The 17500-nt window shown below is 38.8% G+C and overlaps 2 protein-coding genes and 1 long non-coding RNA gene across 7 annotated transcripts in view; 2 read left to right on the top strand and 1 right to left on the bottom strand.

Moving 5' to 3' along the window:
• Positions 1 to 2407, bottom strand: part of gdpd5b (glycerophosphodiester phosphodiesterase domain containing 5b) — a 56970-nt gene extending 54563 nt beyond the window's left edge. For 3 of the 4 annotated variants that reach the window (XR_006927465.1, XR_006927466.1, XM_046862386.1), the window contains exon 1: positions 2134 to 2407. The gene's annotated coding sequence lies outside the window, so the exon portion shown is untranslated. The remainder of the gene's footprint in view (positions 1 to 2133) is intronic. The other variant, XM_046862385.1, reaches the window with a different exon arrangement.
• Positions 2408 to 9271: 6864 nt separating this feature from the next.
• serpinh1b (serpin peptidase inhibitor, clade H (heat shock protein 47), member 1b) lies at positions 9272 to 13308 on the top strand. 2 transcript variants are annotated; one of them, XM_046863584.1, is made up of 6 exons: positions 9272 to 9416; positions 10183 to 10226; positions 10701 to 11314; positions 11398 to 11496; positions 12008 to 12240; positions 12407 to 13308. In XM_046863584.1, exons 3-6 carry the CDS (start codon positions 10732 to 10734, stop codon positions 12707 to 12709), a joined length of 1218 nt encoding a protein of 405 aa, XP_046719540.1. In that variant the 5' UTR covers positions 9272 to 9416; positions 10183 to 10226; positions 10701 to 10731; the 3' UTR covers positions 12710 to 13308. The 2 variants fall into 2 exon arrangements, with proteins under 2 accessions (XP_046719540.1, XP_046719541.1); XM_046863585.1 differs by lacking the exon at positions 10183 to 10226 and having other exon boundaries at positions 9287 to 9416.
• A 4058-nt stretch (positions 13309 to 17366) lies between these two features.
• Positions 17367 to 17500, top strand: part of LOC124394078 — a 622-nt gene continuing 488 nt past the window's right edge. Inside the window, exon 1 of the long non-coding RNA XR_006927424.1 lies at positions 17367 to 17428. This is a non-coding gene — a long non-coding RNA (uncharacterized LOC124394078). The remainder of the gene's footprint in view (positions 17429 to 17500) is intronic.

Genomic DNA, 17500 nt, shown 5'->3' with positions numbered 1-17500 from the left:
GCTCTCTCTTGGTCACCATGTGTAATAATGATTTACAGCAACATAATAAGGAACCTAATGTTCAGGGTTGGAGTCTGAAAATCTGTATCGAGATCCTGAGTGCACTACACGTACAAAAAACCTTATAGCTGGACGTATTAAGCATTTGAGTAAGTCTATTTACAACCTGGACAAATTTAACTCCTCCCATTAAATTATTGTCAACCTTGCTTTTTATGAATATTTAGCTCGATCTGGAATTCCAATCTGAAGGTTGTGAAACGTTACATAAAGCTATAAAATGTTCTCGTCTTTACCCATACTCATTACACAACCATATCAAGAAAACCAACTTGAAAATATGATTCAGTATGCATTTAATGAAGCCCAAGAACAAAAATGTCCAAGCCTTGGTGTGGTAGAACATCCATAGTGTCCATTTGGTGCTTATTGGATAGTTTATCATGTGCACTAACACCCCTCCCTCCCCATTGTCAACCTAATGTACAAGCACTCAGTCTTCTATAACACATGATGAGATTAAAGAATACAGAGCAAGCAATTCGAGACTATACCTCAATACCAAAACCCTCTGCCTCCTCACCACACCTCCTGTGCAATCTTCTTCTCTTACACTACTCAAGTAAGGGTCCAGGGATTCGGATGGACATGATAAGAGCATGATTTAACATTTAGATTTTTTTTATTTGGAAGCACATTTTTAGAAGATTCAATTATGATGAGTTGTATTCTTTGTCAGAGGTTGCCAGATTTTTATTTAGAACCCCTTGGTGCTTTGTGAGGTCACGTAGACTATTTGGAGAAAAATATTGGGACACCTGAATGTCTTTTGCCGTTCATTTAAACTACGAACCTTGGCTTCTTGAAGCACTTCTAAAGAGTTGCACTATGGTGATCTAATTGGTAAGAATAATCCCACCTTCTACCTGAAGTGAGGGGGATTGTTTTGTGGCCCCTTTCCATTCATGCTCCATTCAGATGGCCAAGAAAAACAAATGGACAGCAATAAATCATCACCAGTCAGTAAGTAAATACATACAGTATGACCTTTATGTTGGTGTAACAACAAAGAAGGTAAGGCTTATAGAGTACAGTAGAAACTCAGTGTTGGCGCATTAAAACAGTAATGCAGCGACGCTTTAATCTTTTGTCAAGCACTTGATCGGTTCTTCAAATATTTCAGCATCCATGCCAAAACCGCCATCAACCCATCACACTCATCTCATACATCATCTAACTCCATAACCAAGCTGCATTGCATCCTGGGACTATGTAATTAAGTTCTACGTTGGGTTCCTCCTTGGCATCGGCGTGTCACGTGATCTCGGAAGCACTCGCTATCCAATCAGCACCTCCAATATTTCCATAGAAGCATATTTCATGCTTGAAGCGCCTAGAACAAGATATCAATTTTAGGGTGACCACGCCTTCTCGGTAGCGCCTCCTACGCTTTGGAATTGCCTTTCTCCTGATCTCACCTCTGAAGGGAATTCTCTACTTCTAAAGCGAAACTAAAGAGCCACTAATTCACCAAAGCCTTTGTTGTGTAGTAGAGGGTGTGCTCAGATGTCTGCTTCTTAACGTTGTTGTGTTTTAATGCTTATTTTATTTCTCTTCTGTTTTAAGTTCTTACGATTTACTTCTTTTTTATGATATTGTATATTTTACTACTTTTATGTTCATTCAAATTGTATCACTACTTTGACCTCTTGAACACTTTGTTCAGCACCTCGGTTCTACCTGGTAGATGTTCTATAGGTGTTGTATAAATAACGATCGATTGGTCGATTGATTTCATGGCTTTGAGGGAGGAGTTTGAAGGAGACTACAAATAGCTTTCTATGGAAGCAGAGTCAAGTCAAGTCACACTTCATGTCCTACAGTAAAGGTATATAAGGGGGTAGGATGAGAGGGTGATCTGGGATGGAGCAACTATCTGAAGGGTTTTCAGTGGGTTTGGGGAAAGTAGGACCATTCACAAGATCTCCTTTTCAAAAAAATATTATTAATAATAATAATAAAAGATACTGTATTCTAATAATACAGTTTCTGAGTATCATGCAGGAGGATCTGGTGTATGTTTAATAGTATATGATAGGACAGATAAATTATGAATATAACTGATGTCCTCACCTTTTCCTTCACACTCCTGTGCTCTTCAGCCAGGTGAAGAACCGTGCGCTTTCCTCCTCACACCACTCTTTCCACCACAAATAGAAGCTCTATACTGGCTCTTTAAAGCCTAACAGACTGGAAATAACTGGGATCCGAGAATGAGAAGAGAAAAGAAAAGCACGGCGAATAATCCGGAGATCTGCTCCGATCTTCACGGCTGCAGAAGCACTTCCCGTGCGCCTCCTGCGCTTTCGGCAGATTCTGTGCGTGTGAGCGCACCGGAGCTTCTCAACATCCATAGTAACCCGAGGTAGTAGATCATGGGCGGGGTCTGGTTAACTGGGCAGGGATTAAAGATGATGCGCTCCAATAGGAATGCTCGTTGTGTCGGTAGTGGGCGTGGTTTCAGATCTCGTTTGTCCGATTGTGCTCTCTGGTGACGGAGCGTCAGTAAGCAGGAGCCCTGAGGAGAAGCGCAATGAAGTTCTGGAGGTCATTCAGATCTTTTATGATCCACACCATCCAATCAAGCATTAAACAAACAGCTTTAAAACAGTGTGCTCAGAGTTTAATGCTTTTTTACTAAGCAGTTTGACATTTATATTTATTTCATTTTAGTTTTTATTCGTTCATTCATTTCTTTACTGATTTGTACTATTGTACTTTTTTTTATAATTCATATATTTAATAAATTTTTTTAACCACAGTGTGTTTCATGTAAGTTTGTTTAATTGAAGAAATGCATCAAATGATCAATCAATATTAAATATATTGATTGGTTGATTGATTGATTGGCTGATTGATTGGTTGATTGGTGTATGCATTTCCTTCTAATGATGCATTCCTCTGAATATAAATGTAATAAATGGTGAGCCATCAGTTCCCGCAAAGAATCTTTCTGCTGTCCTAAACTCAGAATCACTAATTTATGTTTTAATATATTTTTGTCCATAAACAGTGTAATGTTATTTTCTATCTGACCACATTTCCCCAGTGACATCACAGTCAACTGCCATGAGCCTTCAGAAATAAACACTGTGGACCCTTGGTAGCTACAATCGTCCAATCACGTCCAATCACGTCTGCATTTCCACACCCTTGATTGGATGGTTGGAGATTGTGCTAATCAGAGCTCGCAGATTGCATCTGTAACAACAAGCGGAAATATATTCATGTGAACTTTAATATTTATTCCACAACAGCTGACGGAGGAGAAGAAATCGATTTGGTCGGAGATACAAGGAGATTTTTAAAGAGAAACGACAGACTTTTCAAGAAAATCTAGACATTGAAAAATCAGATTAAAACAGTTGTTAAACTTTTCCGTGAAACATTTATACTTTTGCGTTTATTTTCCAGTACAATTCACACAAAAAACATACATTTTGACTTCATTTCGAGTCCACAGGAAAACCGTCATGCACAAAAACGCACAGAAAACCAGGGGTTATGAGGTTAATATTGATGCGGGCAGGAAACCAATTAAGAGGTCTAGGTGTGAAATGCACAGCCAGTCACTGATCCACTACACCCAGGTCTACACACGACTGTTAAACTGCCTGGTGTTTGTGATCTAAAAAGGAATGAGGGTTTAGTTATAATACCTGAGGGTTTAGGGGTTAGGATCAGGGTCATCAGCGCTCCACCCCTTAGACTTTCAAAGCCACGAGTTGAGAAGCACGTAATTATATTGTCTCGATACAGAGAGATTGTACACCCTGAACACCTGTATCATTGTTTTTAACCACATGTTCTCTGACATTTCAGATCTTGCTGTGATAAAGAGGACCCACTAGCTAAAGCCCAGCTGTTGTCAAGCGTGAACTTCCCTCCTGTATAATTAGGAACAGCAGGAGGGAACAGTAGGATGTGAGGGTGGAATATTTGGGTTACATGACATTTAAATAAAAACAGTGGGCCTTCGTCTATCAAGCTGGGTACAAATACATTTACCCAGAAATCTTATCGTCCTCCTAACCTTTTTTCTGACAGAAGGAGAAAGTCTGATAAAGCGTGTGTGTTGTAGCCATTGCTTGAATTCACAAAAATCCTTATGGATATCAGTTTTTCCATAATTATTGGCACCTCTTTGCTGTACTACCTCCTTTTGCCAATAGAGCTGTGAGTCTTCTCCTATAAAGATCAAAAGGTTTTTGCGAAGGACACAATTCTGTATATTTTACAATAACATAAGATTTCAGTCTAAGCTCCATATTCACTTCTCTACGTTTATGGCATTTGTCAGACGCTCTTATCCAGAGCGACTTACGGTTTATCGAATTCACACAGCTGAGCAATTGAGAGTTAATTGCCTTGCTTGAGGGTGGTGGTGGGATCTGAACCCATGACCTTCCAATCAGAAGTCCAACATCTTATCCACTGAGCTACCACCTACCTTTCTAGAACTAAAGCGCAGGAATAAAGTTGGTGGCTTAGTGGTTAAGGCATTGGACTTTGGATCTGAAGGTCATTTCTGGAATCCTACTTTCACACTAATCACACTTCACAGTGTTCTTACTATTATGTAATAATAGTAATAATCCATGTTTCTTTCCTAATGATCCATGTTAAGTGGCAGAGACTGAGGTACCAGAAGTTCTGTTCCTATTACCTTCTTCATCCGATCTGATGCCCCAACATCTGGATGGAGTTCTCTTCAATTCGAAACAACTAAAGCTGCGGACGTTCTCCACACGAACAGCCTGAAGATCCATGAGGTTACTATGAAGGGGTTTGCTGTTTTGCACTCAAGTGGCCATCAGTGAACATCTGATTACCGATAAACAGCGATGGAACTGTAACGAATGGACATTTAGTATTGAGGATGTTACCTTTGAGTCTGGTTCCTCTCAAGATTTCTCAGGGAGTCTCATGGAGTTTTTCCCTGCCACTGTCTCCACTGGCTCGCTCATCAAGAATAAACCTACAGGGATTCGTTTATGAAATGAAGCTTGATTTTTTAATAATAGATTTATTTTTGTGCAGCTGATTTGGGACAATTTCTATTAATAATGTGTTAGAAAACACAACATTGCATGACTGCCTTGTCAATCATGTTGTTTGACCATGTTATCTTCAAGACCTGTCTTATCCTCTGCACAATCTTGCACAGTTATTCTGTATATTATTATAGATACCATATTTATTTACCTGCTGGACCTTTTGTACTTTAATCACTCTCACCCTTGTACATATGGACCCATACCCTTGTTTAATATATTAGTATTTATTATCATAAATAGGGAACTTATGTACTTCTGGTTAGATAATAACTGCATTTCATTGGCTGTGTACATGTATTTTGCACATACAAAGTTGAATCAAATCTATTTTAATATCACACCACAGCTGGATCGATTGGTTGATGAGGTGAAATAGTGTTTAATAGTAATATATTGGGGCTGCAGGTTTTTATATTGGAGCCACAAGCAAATTAACATTTCAAAGTCACAAACTTGTCCATAAGTATCTCATGGCTACAATTATGTTGTCACTATAAGATATCAAAATCATGGCTACACGGTGTGTAACCTAAAACTATAAGACTTATTGTGATAGACTTCACGGCTACGACTGTGAAACAGAAACAGAAAAACCACCATTTTAGTATGACCAAGAAATGTATTTCTATGCAACTCTTTTGATTTTGGACATCACATCATTTTGGATACAAGTCTAAAAAACTTACCTATATCAAGAAACAGGTCCGTACTGATGTCTCACAAATTTGTGTTAAAATGCTGCCACCTAATGATGATTTGAATAATAAACAAGTTTTCTGACAGTAAAATTGCCTTCCACCACTAGAGGGCAGTGCAGTCCATGATAAAACATGCAACAACAAAAAAAAGTCATAATATATGGCCAAAATTATTAGGACACGACTTTTTAAGCTCTTTGATGTTTTATCCCAAAGTGTTACCACAAAGTTGGAGACACACAATTGTATATCCAGCATTGTTCATGTGCACAAAGGAGGATTAACTTTACATAAATTGGAGTGGAAGATCTCCTGCTCTGACCTCAATCTTACTGAACACCTTTGGGATGAATGTGAACACTGACTGCACTCCAGGCCTCCTCACCTCCTCACCTAACAGTACCACAAACTCTTGTGGAACATCTCAGAAGAGTGAAGGATATTATAACAACAAGAAAAAATGTGGAATGGGATGTTCAATAAACTCATACCACATCTTATGGTCAGGTGTCCACAAACTTCTTCTATATATGTATATGTTTGTGTGTAAGTAATCACATTTATAGGAACTTATACAGAAAATGATCATGGATGGATGGATGGATGGATGGATGGATGGATGGATGGATAGATAGATACTAAAATTACATATATTTCATTACTGTCCACCACTGGCCATTTACAGCTGCTGTAAAGGTAGATCATAAAAAACAGGAAGTAGCTTATGACCATAAATTAGTGACTTATTGACAAATAAAAAAATAAACAACATTCAGGATGATCATCGTAACACACTTCCCACCACAACACCATTTAATTGACAATTCTTCTACTACAAATACAAAGTGCATGTATAAGCAGAATTCCTGACAAATAAATTATACAGATGTGCATTCAATCCAACAGGCCATGTTTTCCTGGTAAACACATAATGTTTTATAAAGTGCCTCCCCCAATAAAATGCAACTCAGCAGAAAGTTACGTCAGCATATTCACCAGCGTAACATTGCTCGAGTCTTGCATCATGCTGCGTGCAGCCCCTCTATGCACACAGCTCACCCCCAGCTGAATGAAGTCTGTTATTCTCTCTATAGACCTCAATACAGTTTATACACTTTCCACACACACACAAACACTGAAATATTAAACACTGGTGAAATACTGGGCCTTAACATCAACCTGATGATGTTTGCAGGCAGTAATTCAACAGAATTAGTAGCAATACTGTGTGTGTTCCCAACAGCCTTTACTCCAACAGAATCAGTAGTGTGTGTGTGTGTGTGTGTGTGTGTGTGTGTGTGTGTGTGTGTGTGTGTGTGTTATTCACAACACATACAGTATAATGTATCTATGTAAAGTATGGAAAAGGGTTCTTTCTATCTATCTATCTATCTATCTATCTATCTATCTATCTATCTATCTATCTATCTATCTATCTATCTATCTATCTATCTATCTATCTATCTATCTATCGATCTTTTGTGTGTGTCTCAAACAACATAAAAAGAAAGACAGAAAGAAAGAAAGAAAAGAAAAATAATCTATAGAAAAACTATTATGGTATTCTCTAAACCATGTTAATAATAATAATAATAATAATAATAATAATAATAATAATAATAATAATAATAATATAAAGTGAATTAAATGAAATGACAAAGAAAAGCTGAATTTTTAACATAATATCAAAGCATATATATCATTTATTATAATAATATTATTTAAATAAAAAAGAAAAACATACAAGCAAACGAACTAAATAATGAAACAATTAAATAAATACAAAATAGATCACCACAACAAAAGAGTCATAAAAGAAAGAAAGAAAGAAAGAAAGAAAGAAAGAAAGAAAGAAAGAAAGAAAGAAAGAAAGAAAGAAAGAAAGAAAGAAAGAAAGAAAGAAAGAAAGAAAGAAAGAAAGAAGGCCTTGTGCCATCAGCTGTGTATAATTATCTGCACATTCAGGTTATTTTCTATTCCCCAGGCTGTATATTCAGCAGTAGGTGTGGTTAAACTGATGAAATCTTAAGAGAAGTTTCTTACATTCCTACTCCATGCATGTTTCCACAACTTTCTCTGCCATCTGACCCCCACACCATCACACTCCGAGCACTTACACATGGTAGCTTCAGCTGTGAGGCATGTCCTCTGAGAGGGGGTTGGGGTTGGTGGGGGGGGAATCTCGCCAAAAGTGTGCTGGGGTTGATGTGTTTGTGTGAAGCTCAGGCAGGTCAACAAAAGTCATCTTACTGCAGGATTTTACACTTGTGTGTTAAAATCCAATGTGTTGCACCAATGCTGAGAAAAAAACATCTCATTGGAGAATCTATCAGAAGATAGAATGTAAATGAGTATCATACACAGACAGCACAGAAATGATTGGTTTGGATTGCTAAATGGACACGAAATAAAGAAATGAGAACCAAAATTAGGATAAAAATGAAGGAATCATATGCATGAGCCTCTTCGTCTCCAGATCTGAGCTGAAGACGTGACGAGGCAGATTTATAGTTGGTACAAGTACCTGAAAAGGATGTATTTTACAGCTGGGGAAACAAAAAAAAGATCGAAGTAATGATCAAGGAGAATATAAAACAATACATTCCCTAATCTACGCAACGTCATTCTTTAGCAACTTGTCCCATTTGTGAAAACAAATATATTGCAATATAACTATTTTGGCGTCGTCTTGTTCTTTTTAGGGTGCACAAACTTTTGTACCACGTCCTACACGTCTTCCATTGGGGGGTGGAAAAAAGCAAACGATTTAAACACATGGCTTCCTGTTTAACTTTCCTGTATTTCTTACATATACAAAACTGCTGCCTGAAGGAATATATCCAGTTCCTTATGCACCAGAACATTCAAAATGGATCGAAAGGTCAGAAAGAAAAGAGCAGAAGGCAACATTATAGTGCTAAAAATGCTAGAAATTAAAAGGCAGCTATGGAGTTGATAGTTGTTTTTGCTGCACCCCCACCAGATGGATGTGAGAGCCGGCAGGCGGCCTGCAGACGTGGCAGTCTGCACTCGGGGGTGGGGTTACAAGCCTGAGCATGTAAAAGAAACATCCAGAATTGCATAGGAAACCTCAAATCTCATAAATACTTTTAATATATATACAATTCGCAGTAAAACATTTTGGCTACATAGGTTCTTTTGGTTCTAGATCTCCTCCAAAACCCCCATCAACCTGCAGATCATCAGTTCAGTTCAGTTCAGTTTTTTTTTTTTTTTGCATTACACAACATCTCATGGTGTTTTTACACATCTTGAGGCCACATATGATGCATCCTGATACCATCTATTGCAAATTCTCATCAAAATCCTTTTCAAAAACAACCTTTTAACAAAGGTTCTAGGACCTTGCAGAAAAGAGCCTTACTTCCAAACCTCTGGTCACTCGATCCAGTGGGAGGTCTCTTCCTCAGGTTTCCATGGAAAATCCAGACATCCTCATTTGAATATTCCCACTCCAACTTCCAGAACTTTCTTCCCGGCAGTATATAGTCCGCGAGAAACCGTTAGTCTGCACCACATCCAGGACGAGATCAGAAGACCAGAAGACCAGAAGATCAGCTCATCAAAACAGCTGTGCGAGGTAGGAATTTGGAGTCTTTACTATACTTTTGTTGATGAACCTACACAAAAAAAAGACGTGCTTTCCTTTGGCTTGCTTTAGATCTGAATGCATTCAAGATTGTGTAAATTTTTTCTCTAAAAACACTAAATAATGCATAGCAGATAAAAAGGGTGTGGAGATGCCTGCACTTACAGAGGGAACATTGTTATTGCTTTTACTGCAAAGTTTGAAAGTTTTTTGTAGGCTAAATGAGATGGGAAACATTTTGTTACTTTGAAAGTGCTTACAAACCACAAAATGAATTGAAACCTATGAAATTGTATTAATGACAAAATGGCTTAAACATTGAAGGAAAAAAAAAAAATCAGACCCAAAATGCAAAAGTAGTCTGATTTGTGTTAAGATTTCAATTCGATTTGATGGAAACCAGAAGGGAGTGGTTCTGTGTTCCCCATTAAAATCACAGCTCTTCCTCTGGAATCCTCTTACTGTTCCACCATGGCACCTCTGATTGGTCAGAAGGGGTTTTTTTTCATCTCTTTCTGAGATTCTCTAGCCAATAGGAGACGCCTACGTGTCCTTTTCCTGTGTGTGTGCATGAAGTGCCAAGTTGGCATACAAGTTTGCATGGAGCAAAAGTTTTTTTTTTTTCAGAACTCTGAACTAAACCGCTATCGGAAATAAACGTCTGATTTGATTTTAACACAGTCTGTTCTGATGAATCAACAATATCTGTACCACTCTTTGTTGTGTAGATTACAAAAATGCACCTCTTGTCTTTCAGAATGAAAATCGAAATCTTTGACAACACTATGAAAACCTTTCAAGGTATTCCAGTCGATGAAAGACGAAAAGCAACATACAAAAACATTGAGATTAATGAAAACTGAAAAAAAGTCTGTGTATAGATGTAGCCCCAGGCTGTGCTTGTGATTCCTTTTGTACTCTAGTGCAGCTTGGGTCACACCGCTAACGACTTCAAAGCAGATTAGCAGTCTTAAGTCTGCTAGAATGATTTGACACAGTTTCCTGACAGGAAAATGGGACCTGTTAAATAACAAAAGACTTGCATTTTGCATTGCTGTTCGGACTGTTGCTGATCCTTTTACAACATGGATGCTTTAGTTACAAAGCAACCAAATCTTTAAACTAAACGTACTTGTAAAAATCACAGATGGAGCTTATAGTTACACAACAGGAATTCAGGCACATGTATATACCCAATACATATATCATATATTCCGTTTTTACAACAAGTAACAACTACTAATGGTCCTTAATTGTACCTTTTTATTCCCTCAGCTTCTCAAACTTGCCCAATCCAAAAGCAAGAATGTGGGTGACCAACCTCATTACTCTGTGCCTTTTGGCCTTCGCTTCTTCAGCCGAGGAAAAGAAACTAAGCAGCCATGCGACTTCCCTGGCCGACACTAGCAGCCATCTAGCTTTTAACCTGTATCAGACCTTAGCCAAAGAGAAGGATCTTGACAACATCCTGATTTCCCCTGTGGTGGTTGCGTCCTCTCTGGGTTTAGTTGCTCTTGGGGGAAAATCCTCCACAGCATCGCAGGTCAAGAGCGTCCTTAAGGCTGACGCCCTGAAAGATGAGCATCTGCATACGGGATTGTCTGAACTCCTGAGTGAGGTCAGTGATCCAGTGGCCCGCAATGTCACCTGGAAGATCAACAATAAGCTGTATGGCCCTAGTTCTGTCAGCTTTGCTGATGACTTTGTGAAGAGCAGCAAGAAACACTACAAGTATGATCACTCCAAGATCAACTTCCGCGACAAGAGAAGCGCTATCAACTCCATCAACGAGTGGGCTGCCAAGTCTACTGATGGCAAGCTCCCAGAAATCACTAAGGATGTGAAGAACACAGATGGTGCTATGATCATCAATGCCATGTTCTTCAAACGTAAGTAATCGTTTCTAGCTCGGGTGTGCCCTCTAGAAAACAATATATTGCTGTGGTTTCTAAAATAATTTGTGCCTCCACAGCTCACTGGGATGAAAAGTTCCACCATAAGATGGTTGACAACCGTGGATTCCTTGTGTCCCGCTCCTTCACCGTATCCGTCCAAATGATGCATCGCACAGGTACGATTATATAACACTTATCCTTAATTTTTGCATTTAGGAGGTAACCTATTCTGTATAAGCAAACATGCATTAATATAGTGGGTACTGAGAGTATTGAATGGATTCTGTCTTGGCTAGAATGCAAATAAAACATTGATGTGCCCAATCTACAGCTCCTTCATTGGGTCGCTGTTATCTTTTCATTGCTGTGTTAGTTGAATTGATCTGAAATGTGAAAAATAGACATTATTATGGCCCAGTTATGTCATAGACATGTTTGGGGTGAAGCCGGAGCATTTTGTTAGATGATTCCCATAAAGTGCATTATGAGTTTCAACTTCTCGCTTCTGGCATTCAGTATAGAACTCTTATTATTCTAACAAATCGCTTTAGACGTTCATTTATCGCCTCAGTTTTTACATTTAAGGTAAATACCCTTTGAAATTGGGTGTTTGTACTGTGTGACTTATGTGATAAATTTGTATGCCTTCGGGAAATAAATAATGATTAACTGAACTGATATTCACAGGTCTTTATGGCTTCTATGAGGACAAAGAGAACAAACTTTTTGTGCTTAACATGCCACTGGCACACAAGAAATCCAGTGTGATTTTCATCATGCCCTACCATGTTGAGCCCTTGGAGAGGCTGGAGAAGCTCCTGACAAGGGATCAGCTAAACACCTGGATGGGCAAGTTGCAGGAAACTGCAGTGGCGGTTTCTCTGCCTAAAGTCAGCGTCGAAGTCAGTCATGATCTGCAGGTAGGCATGATGGGATTGTATTAGGCTAGTTGGATGGAAATGGGATGTCACTGGATGGTAGAGTGCAGATGGTAGTGTTGTAATGCTAAATTCTTACACTAATACATGAAAACAAGTGACTTGTATATGATATTTATTTTAAGTCCTTTTTACTTTTTTTTTTAAGAAACACCTTGGAGAAATTGGTCTCACAGAGGCAGTGGACAAGTCCAAGGCAGATCTGTCCAACATCTCTGGCAAGAAAGATCTCTACCTTTCAAATGTCTTCCATGCGTCTGCTTGGGAATGGGACACAGAGGGTAACCCATTCGACGCCAGCATCTTTGGTTCCGAAAAGCTCAGAAACCCCAGGCTGTTCTATGCTGACCATCCATTCATCTTCCTGGTGAAGGACAACCAGACCAACTCAATCCTCTACATTGGTAGACTAGTTAGACCAAAGGGAGACAAGATGAGAGACGAATTGTAGTTTTAAAGTGCTGATACGTGTAGACTTTTTGTTTTTTATTTGTTTTTGTTATTGATAATGTGTATAATTTGACTTGTTTCATGGTATGGTTAATGGTTACCTCGTGATGGAGCACAATTTAGCAAGTTTTTTTTTTACTACATAAAATCAACATTTTATTTTTCAAAGTACACTTTGGTGCTGAAATGGTAAAAGAATTCCACTTGTGAGATTAGATCATCACTTTATCCGCAGGTTTGCCATCAATCGGACCATGTGGCTTTTATAAATTCGGCCACGAGAATAGATGCTCTACTTATATTAAGTACGTTAGCATCCATGTCCACCTGTGTTTATTTGATGGTTATGACTGCGCCTGAGCTCTCCTTTTCAATTCTAATCTTCTGTGACAACTGTGTGGGTTCTTTGACTTATCTTTAATGTTTAAAGAACAAAGGATTTTTCCACAAATGTTTAAATGCTCGTGTCTCTCAAACACTCCGAAGATGAAACCAAGATCTGTCATTTCGCTGCCTCATCTTGTGCACTGATGTGTTTTCATAAGCATGACAGATGAGGTCAGTTGTTATATTGTGTTCAAAATCATGTTTTCTGTAAAACAAAAACAACAAAAAAACTGTGTTGTGTTCATTTTCTTTCTCTTATTTTAAAAATAAACTCCAAGTAAAATAATTTTCTTTAAGTCCCATGTCTTTCTTTAATATATAATCCGCATTCAAATTATATCTGCAGATGTAAAAACACTAAATCAAAAATATAACATCAATGTCAAACATACACCCTTGTGGTATCCCACCATGCAAAATTCATTTACTTGTTACATGCATATTACAGCACTGTGAAATTCTTCCTTTCCATATTCCAGTGAAACTGGGGTCAGAGACATAACACGATTAACAGTAGAGCGCCTCCGCCTCTTTTGGTCTGTGTTGGCTTTTTGGTTCAATAAAGTTTTCTTTGTTTGCTGCAACCTCGGCTTCGCCTCTGTGTCCGCATGACAAGCACATAGTGTTAAGGGCTTTGCTAAAGAGCCCTAGAGTGGTGATATTTAGGGCTTAAACCCCACAACCTTCTGATCAGTAACCCAGAGCCTTAATTACTTCCTTTTATTGCAAAATTTTACTTTAGCCCTCATAATGATATATTTCTTATTTTCTTGTTTGGAGAGTATCAAGAGTTCTCACAACAATCAGGCGTAACATTTATGACCACCTGCCTAATATTGTGTTGGTCCCAATTTTGCTGCTAAAATAGTCGTGGGCCGTAGATCATCAACAGCATGAACTCCTTTAGCAGTTTGAGCTACAGGAACTCGTCTGTTGGATCAGAACATGAGGACCAGCCTTCACTCCCCATGTGCATCACTGAGCCTCGGCCTCCACCGACCCTGTCGCTGATTCAACACTGTTCCTTCCTTGGAGCACTTTTGATAGATTCTGACCACTGCAGACCAGGAACATCGCACAAGAGCTGTAATTTTGGAGATGTTCTGACCCAGACGTCTAGACGTCACACTTTGTCAAAAACTTAAATCCATACGCCCATTTTTCCTGCTTCTAACATCAACTTTCAAGACAAAATGTTCACCTGCTTCCTAATAAATATTTCCACCCACTAACAGGTGCCATGATGAAGAGATCATCAGTGTTCTTTACTTCACCACTCAGAATGTTATATTGTCATAATGTCATGCCTGAGCAGTTGTATACTGGTGCTAGTAAAACAATAGTAAGGAAAATTTTAATTCCCAAAAATGTTTTCATCTCATTGTACTCAACTCCAATCCTTCATCTCAAGATGTTAACTTTTTGGTCTGAGCCAGACACCAGATATTCATCTTCAGACATCTTACCAGGGATGGTTCAGGGCCAGGTTCTGTTTCTAATCTGGGGAAAGTTATGGGCAGCTCAGTGTTTAACATGTTGGGTTTTCCAATTAGAAGGTTGTAAATTTAAATCCCAGGAACACCAAACTGCCACTGCTGGGCCTCTGAACAAGAACAAGCTCCTTAACCCTCAACTGCAGGGAAATATAAATGAAATGAGTGTTAGTTGTGCTGGATAAGGGCATCTGGCAAATACAGCAATTTAATGTAAATCTGGATGGGGTATGGACTCTTTTTGTGGTCCATCAGCAACAATACCAAGGACCTACCAAAATCTCTGATCTGCCTCCAAAAACATTAACATTAATTTAAACCTCACACTGTCATCTCATTTAAATCACATTACTGCAATCAACAAGGACTAATATATATATATCAACATATATATATATATATATATATATATATATATATATATATATATATATATATATATATATATATATATATATATATATATATATATATATATATATATATATATATATATATTTTGCACTGCCTTACTTTTTCTTTTTCTTTTTATCTATTACATTATTTAATTTTGCTAGTTAATATATTTTTGTAGCACCAGCACACCATGATAAATTCCTTGTACATACAACCTATGATGTTTGTCATTTTTGTAGTTCTCTCATGCCAGGATGCACATCGGGCAGCAAAGGCCTGATGGCTTACTTGCCGTTTCCGGAGCAGTTTTGTTACGGTGTTGGGTTGCTAGCCACACACCAATCCATGGCGGAGTACTTTATCCCCATTACCACAAATGAGCACTCATGGGGGGTTAAGGGCCTTGCTCAAAGGCCCAAGAGTGGCAGCCTGGTAGGGATGGGGCTCGAACCCCAAAAACCCCTCATCCAAAGTTCAATTTATTAACCACTGCTGCCACCTTCCCCACAACCCATGATATTACTGTATATATATATATATATATATATTATATATGGGGCATTAGGTTCCATCTTTGATCCATCCACTGTACCGTCTCAGGTCAGCTCACCCAGTGTGGCCCTGACTGGACTAATGTAGTTCCAGATTTACAAAACTGAGGTGCACAGAAGCATAGAATGCATAGAATTTCAAGAAGCCATACTTTGTGATGTCTTTATATTGTCTGAAGATCCAGAATCAGCACCTTAAAGGTATCACGCATGTGGTTTAGTGCACAAAATGTGTCTGCGTTTCATGTCCTGAGATCATTCATCTCTAGACTTGCTGATCCCTATCTTTGTTGAGTCACATTTCTCTCATGGCTGGAATGTGAATTCAGACAGTGGGGTGTTATCTTGTGCTCCAAGGGGACAATTTCTTATCTCTTACTACTTCACCAGACCAAGATGCAGGTTTTCCCAGAGACTACAGTATGCTAGCACGAGGGCCATGAAACCACCCAGACTAAAAACTGGAGTTCAGGGTCCTGCTGGAGGGCAAGTTTAACAAGATTGTGCTTCAATAACAGTAGCAAGAAGCTAGCACTGTTTACTGATACTGTGACTGGAAATGTGTGTACGCTGTTAAAATGTCAAAACAGAGTCAGATTTTAACTTTTAAACCTTTTAAACAGATTGTGACACGTGAAGGAATGTGTGTTGATGGTGCCACCTGGTGGTGAGCTTGGAGCATCGCATGTGTGAATAAAATTGTTTTTGGAAAATTCTATTATATTCAGCATTGAATAAGGCGCCACCTGGTTGTGAGTTTGCAGGATCGCATGTAAGAATCAAAATACACTGAACAAAATTATAAACGCAACACTTTTGTTTTTGCCCCCATTTTTTATGAGCTAAACTCAAAGATATAAGACTTTTTCTACGTACACAAAAGGCCTATTTCTCTCAAATATTGTTCACAAATCTGTGAATCCATCCATGAGATCCAGAGGCCCCTTGTGCCATTCATCCACGACCATCACCTCATGTTGCAGCATGATAATGCCCATATTTTGCAAGGCTCACAATTCTTGGAAGTTGAAAACATCCTAGTTCTTGCATGGCCAGCATACTCACCAGAGATGTCACCCATTGAGCATGTTTGGGACGCTCTGGATCGGCGTATATGACAGCATGTTCCAGTTCCTGCCAATATCCAGCACCTTCGCACAGCCATTGAAGAGGAGTTTCATTGAGTGGACCAACATTCCACAGGCCACAATCAACAACCTGATCAACTCTATGCGAAGAAGATGTTTTGCACTGTGTGGGGCAAATGGTGGTCACACCAGGTACTGACTGGTTTTCAGACCCCCCATACAGTAAAACTGCACATGGCCTTTTATTGTGTCCAGCCTAAAGCACACATGTGCAATAATCATGCTGTCTAATCAGTATCTTAATATGCCACACCTGTGAGGTGGATGATTCTCTCATGCAAAGGAGAAGTGCTCACACACAGATTTAGACAGATTTGTGAATATTTGAGAAAAATAGGCCTTTTGTGTGCATAGAAATAAATGATGGCAAAAACAAAATTGTTGCCTTTATAATTTCAGTGTATTTACATTTTTAATAACCCAGTCACTAGGGTTGCACAAGCCAGTGCACTCTTAGTGCCGGTCCCAAGCCCGGATAAATGGGGTATAGAGAAGGTCAGAAGGAGTTGCACTGTGTGTTTGTGGATTTAGAGAAAGCGTATGACAGGGTGGAGAGGAGTTGTGGTATTGTATGAGGACGTCTGGTGTGTCAGAGAAGTATGTGAGGGTGGTGCAGGACATGTATGAGGACAGTGTGACAGCAGTGAAGTGTGAAGTAGGAACGACAGACTGGTTCAAGGTGCATCAAGGATCGGCTCTGAGCCATTTCCTGTTTGCAGTGGTGATGGACAGGTTGACGGACGAGGTATATATATCTCTATAATTTCTACATTATCTTGAAATTAAGCAATTAATGTATGAATTAAAATGTAAATTA

Source organism: Silurus meridionalis, chromosome 12 (assembly GCF_014805685.1).
Source record: "Silurus meridionalis isolate SWU-2019-XX chromosome 12, ASM1480568v1, whole genome shotgun sequence".
In the NCBI taxonomy this organism is placed as follows: Eukaryota; Metazoa; Chordata; class Actinopteri; order Siluriformes; family Siluridae; genus Silurus; species Silurus meridionalis.
The sequence above is the reverse complement of the archived record's forward strand: the minus strand, read 5'-3'. Positions and strand labels throughout refer to the sequence as shown.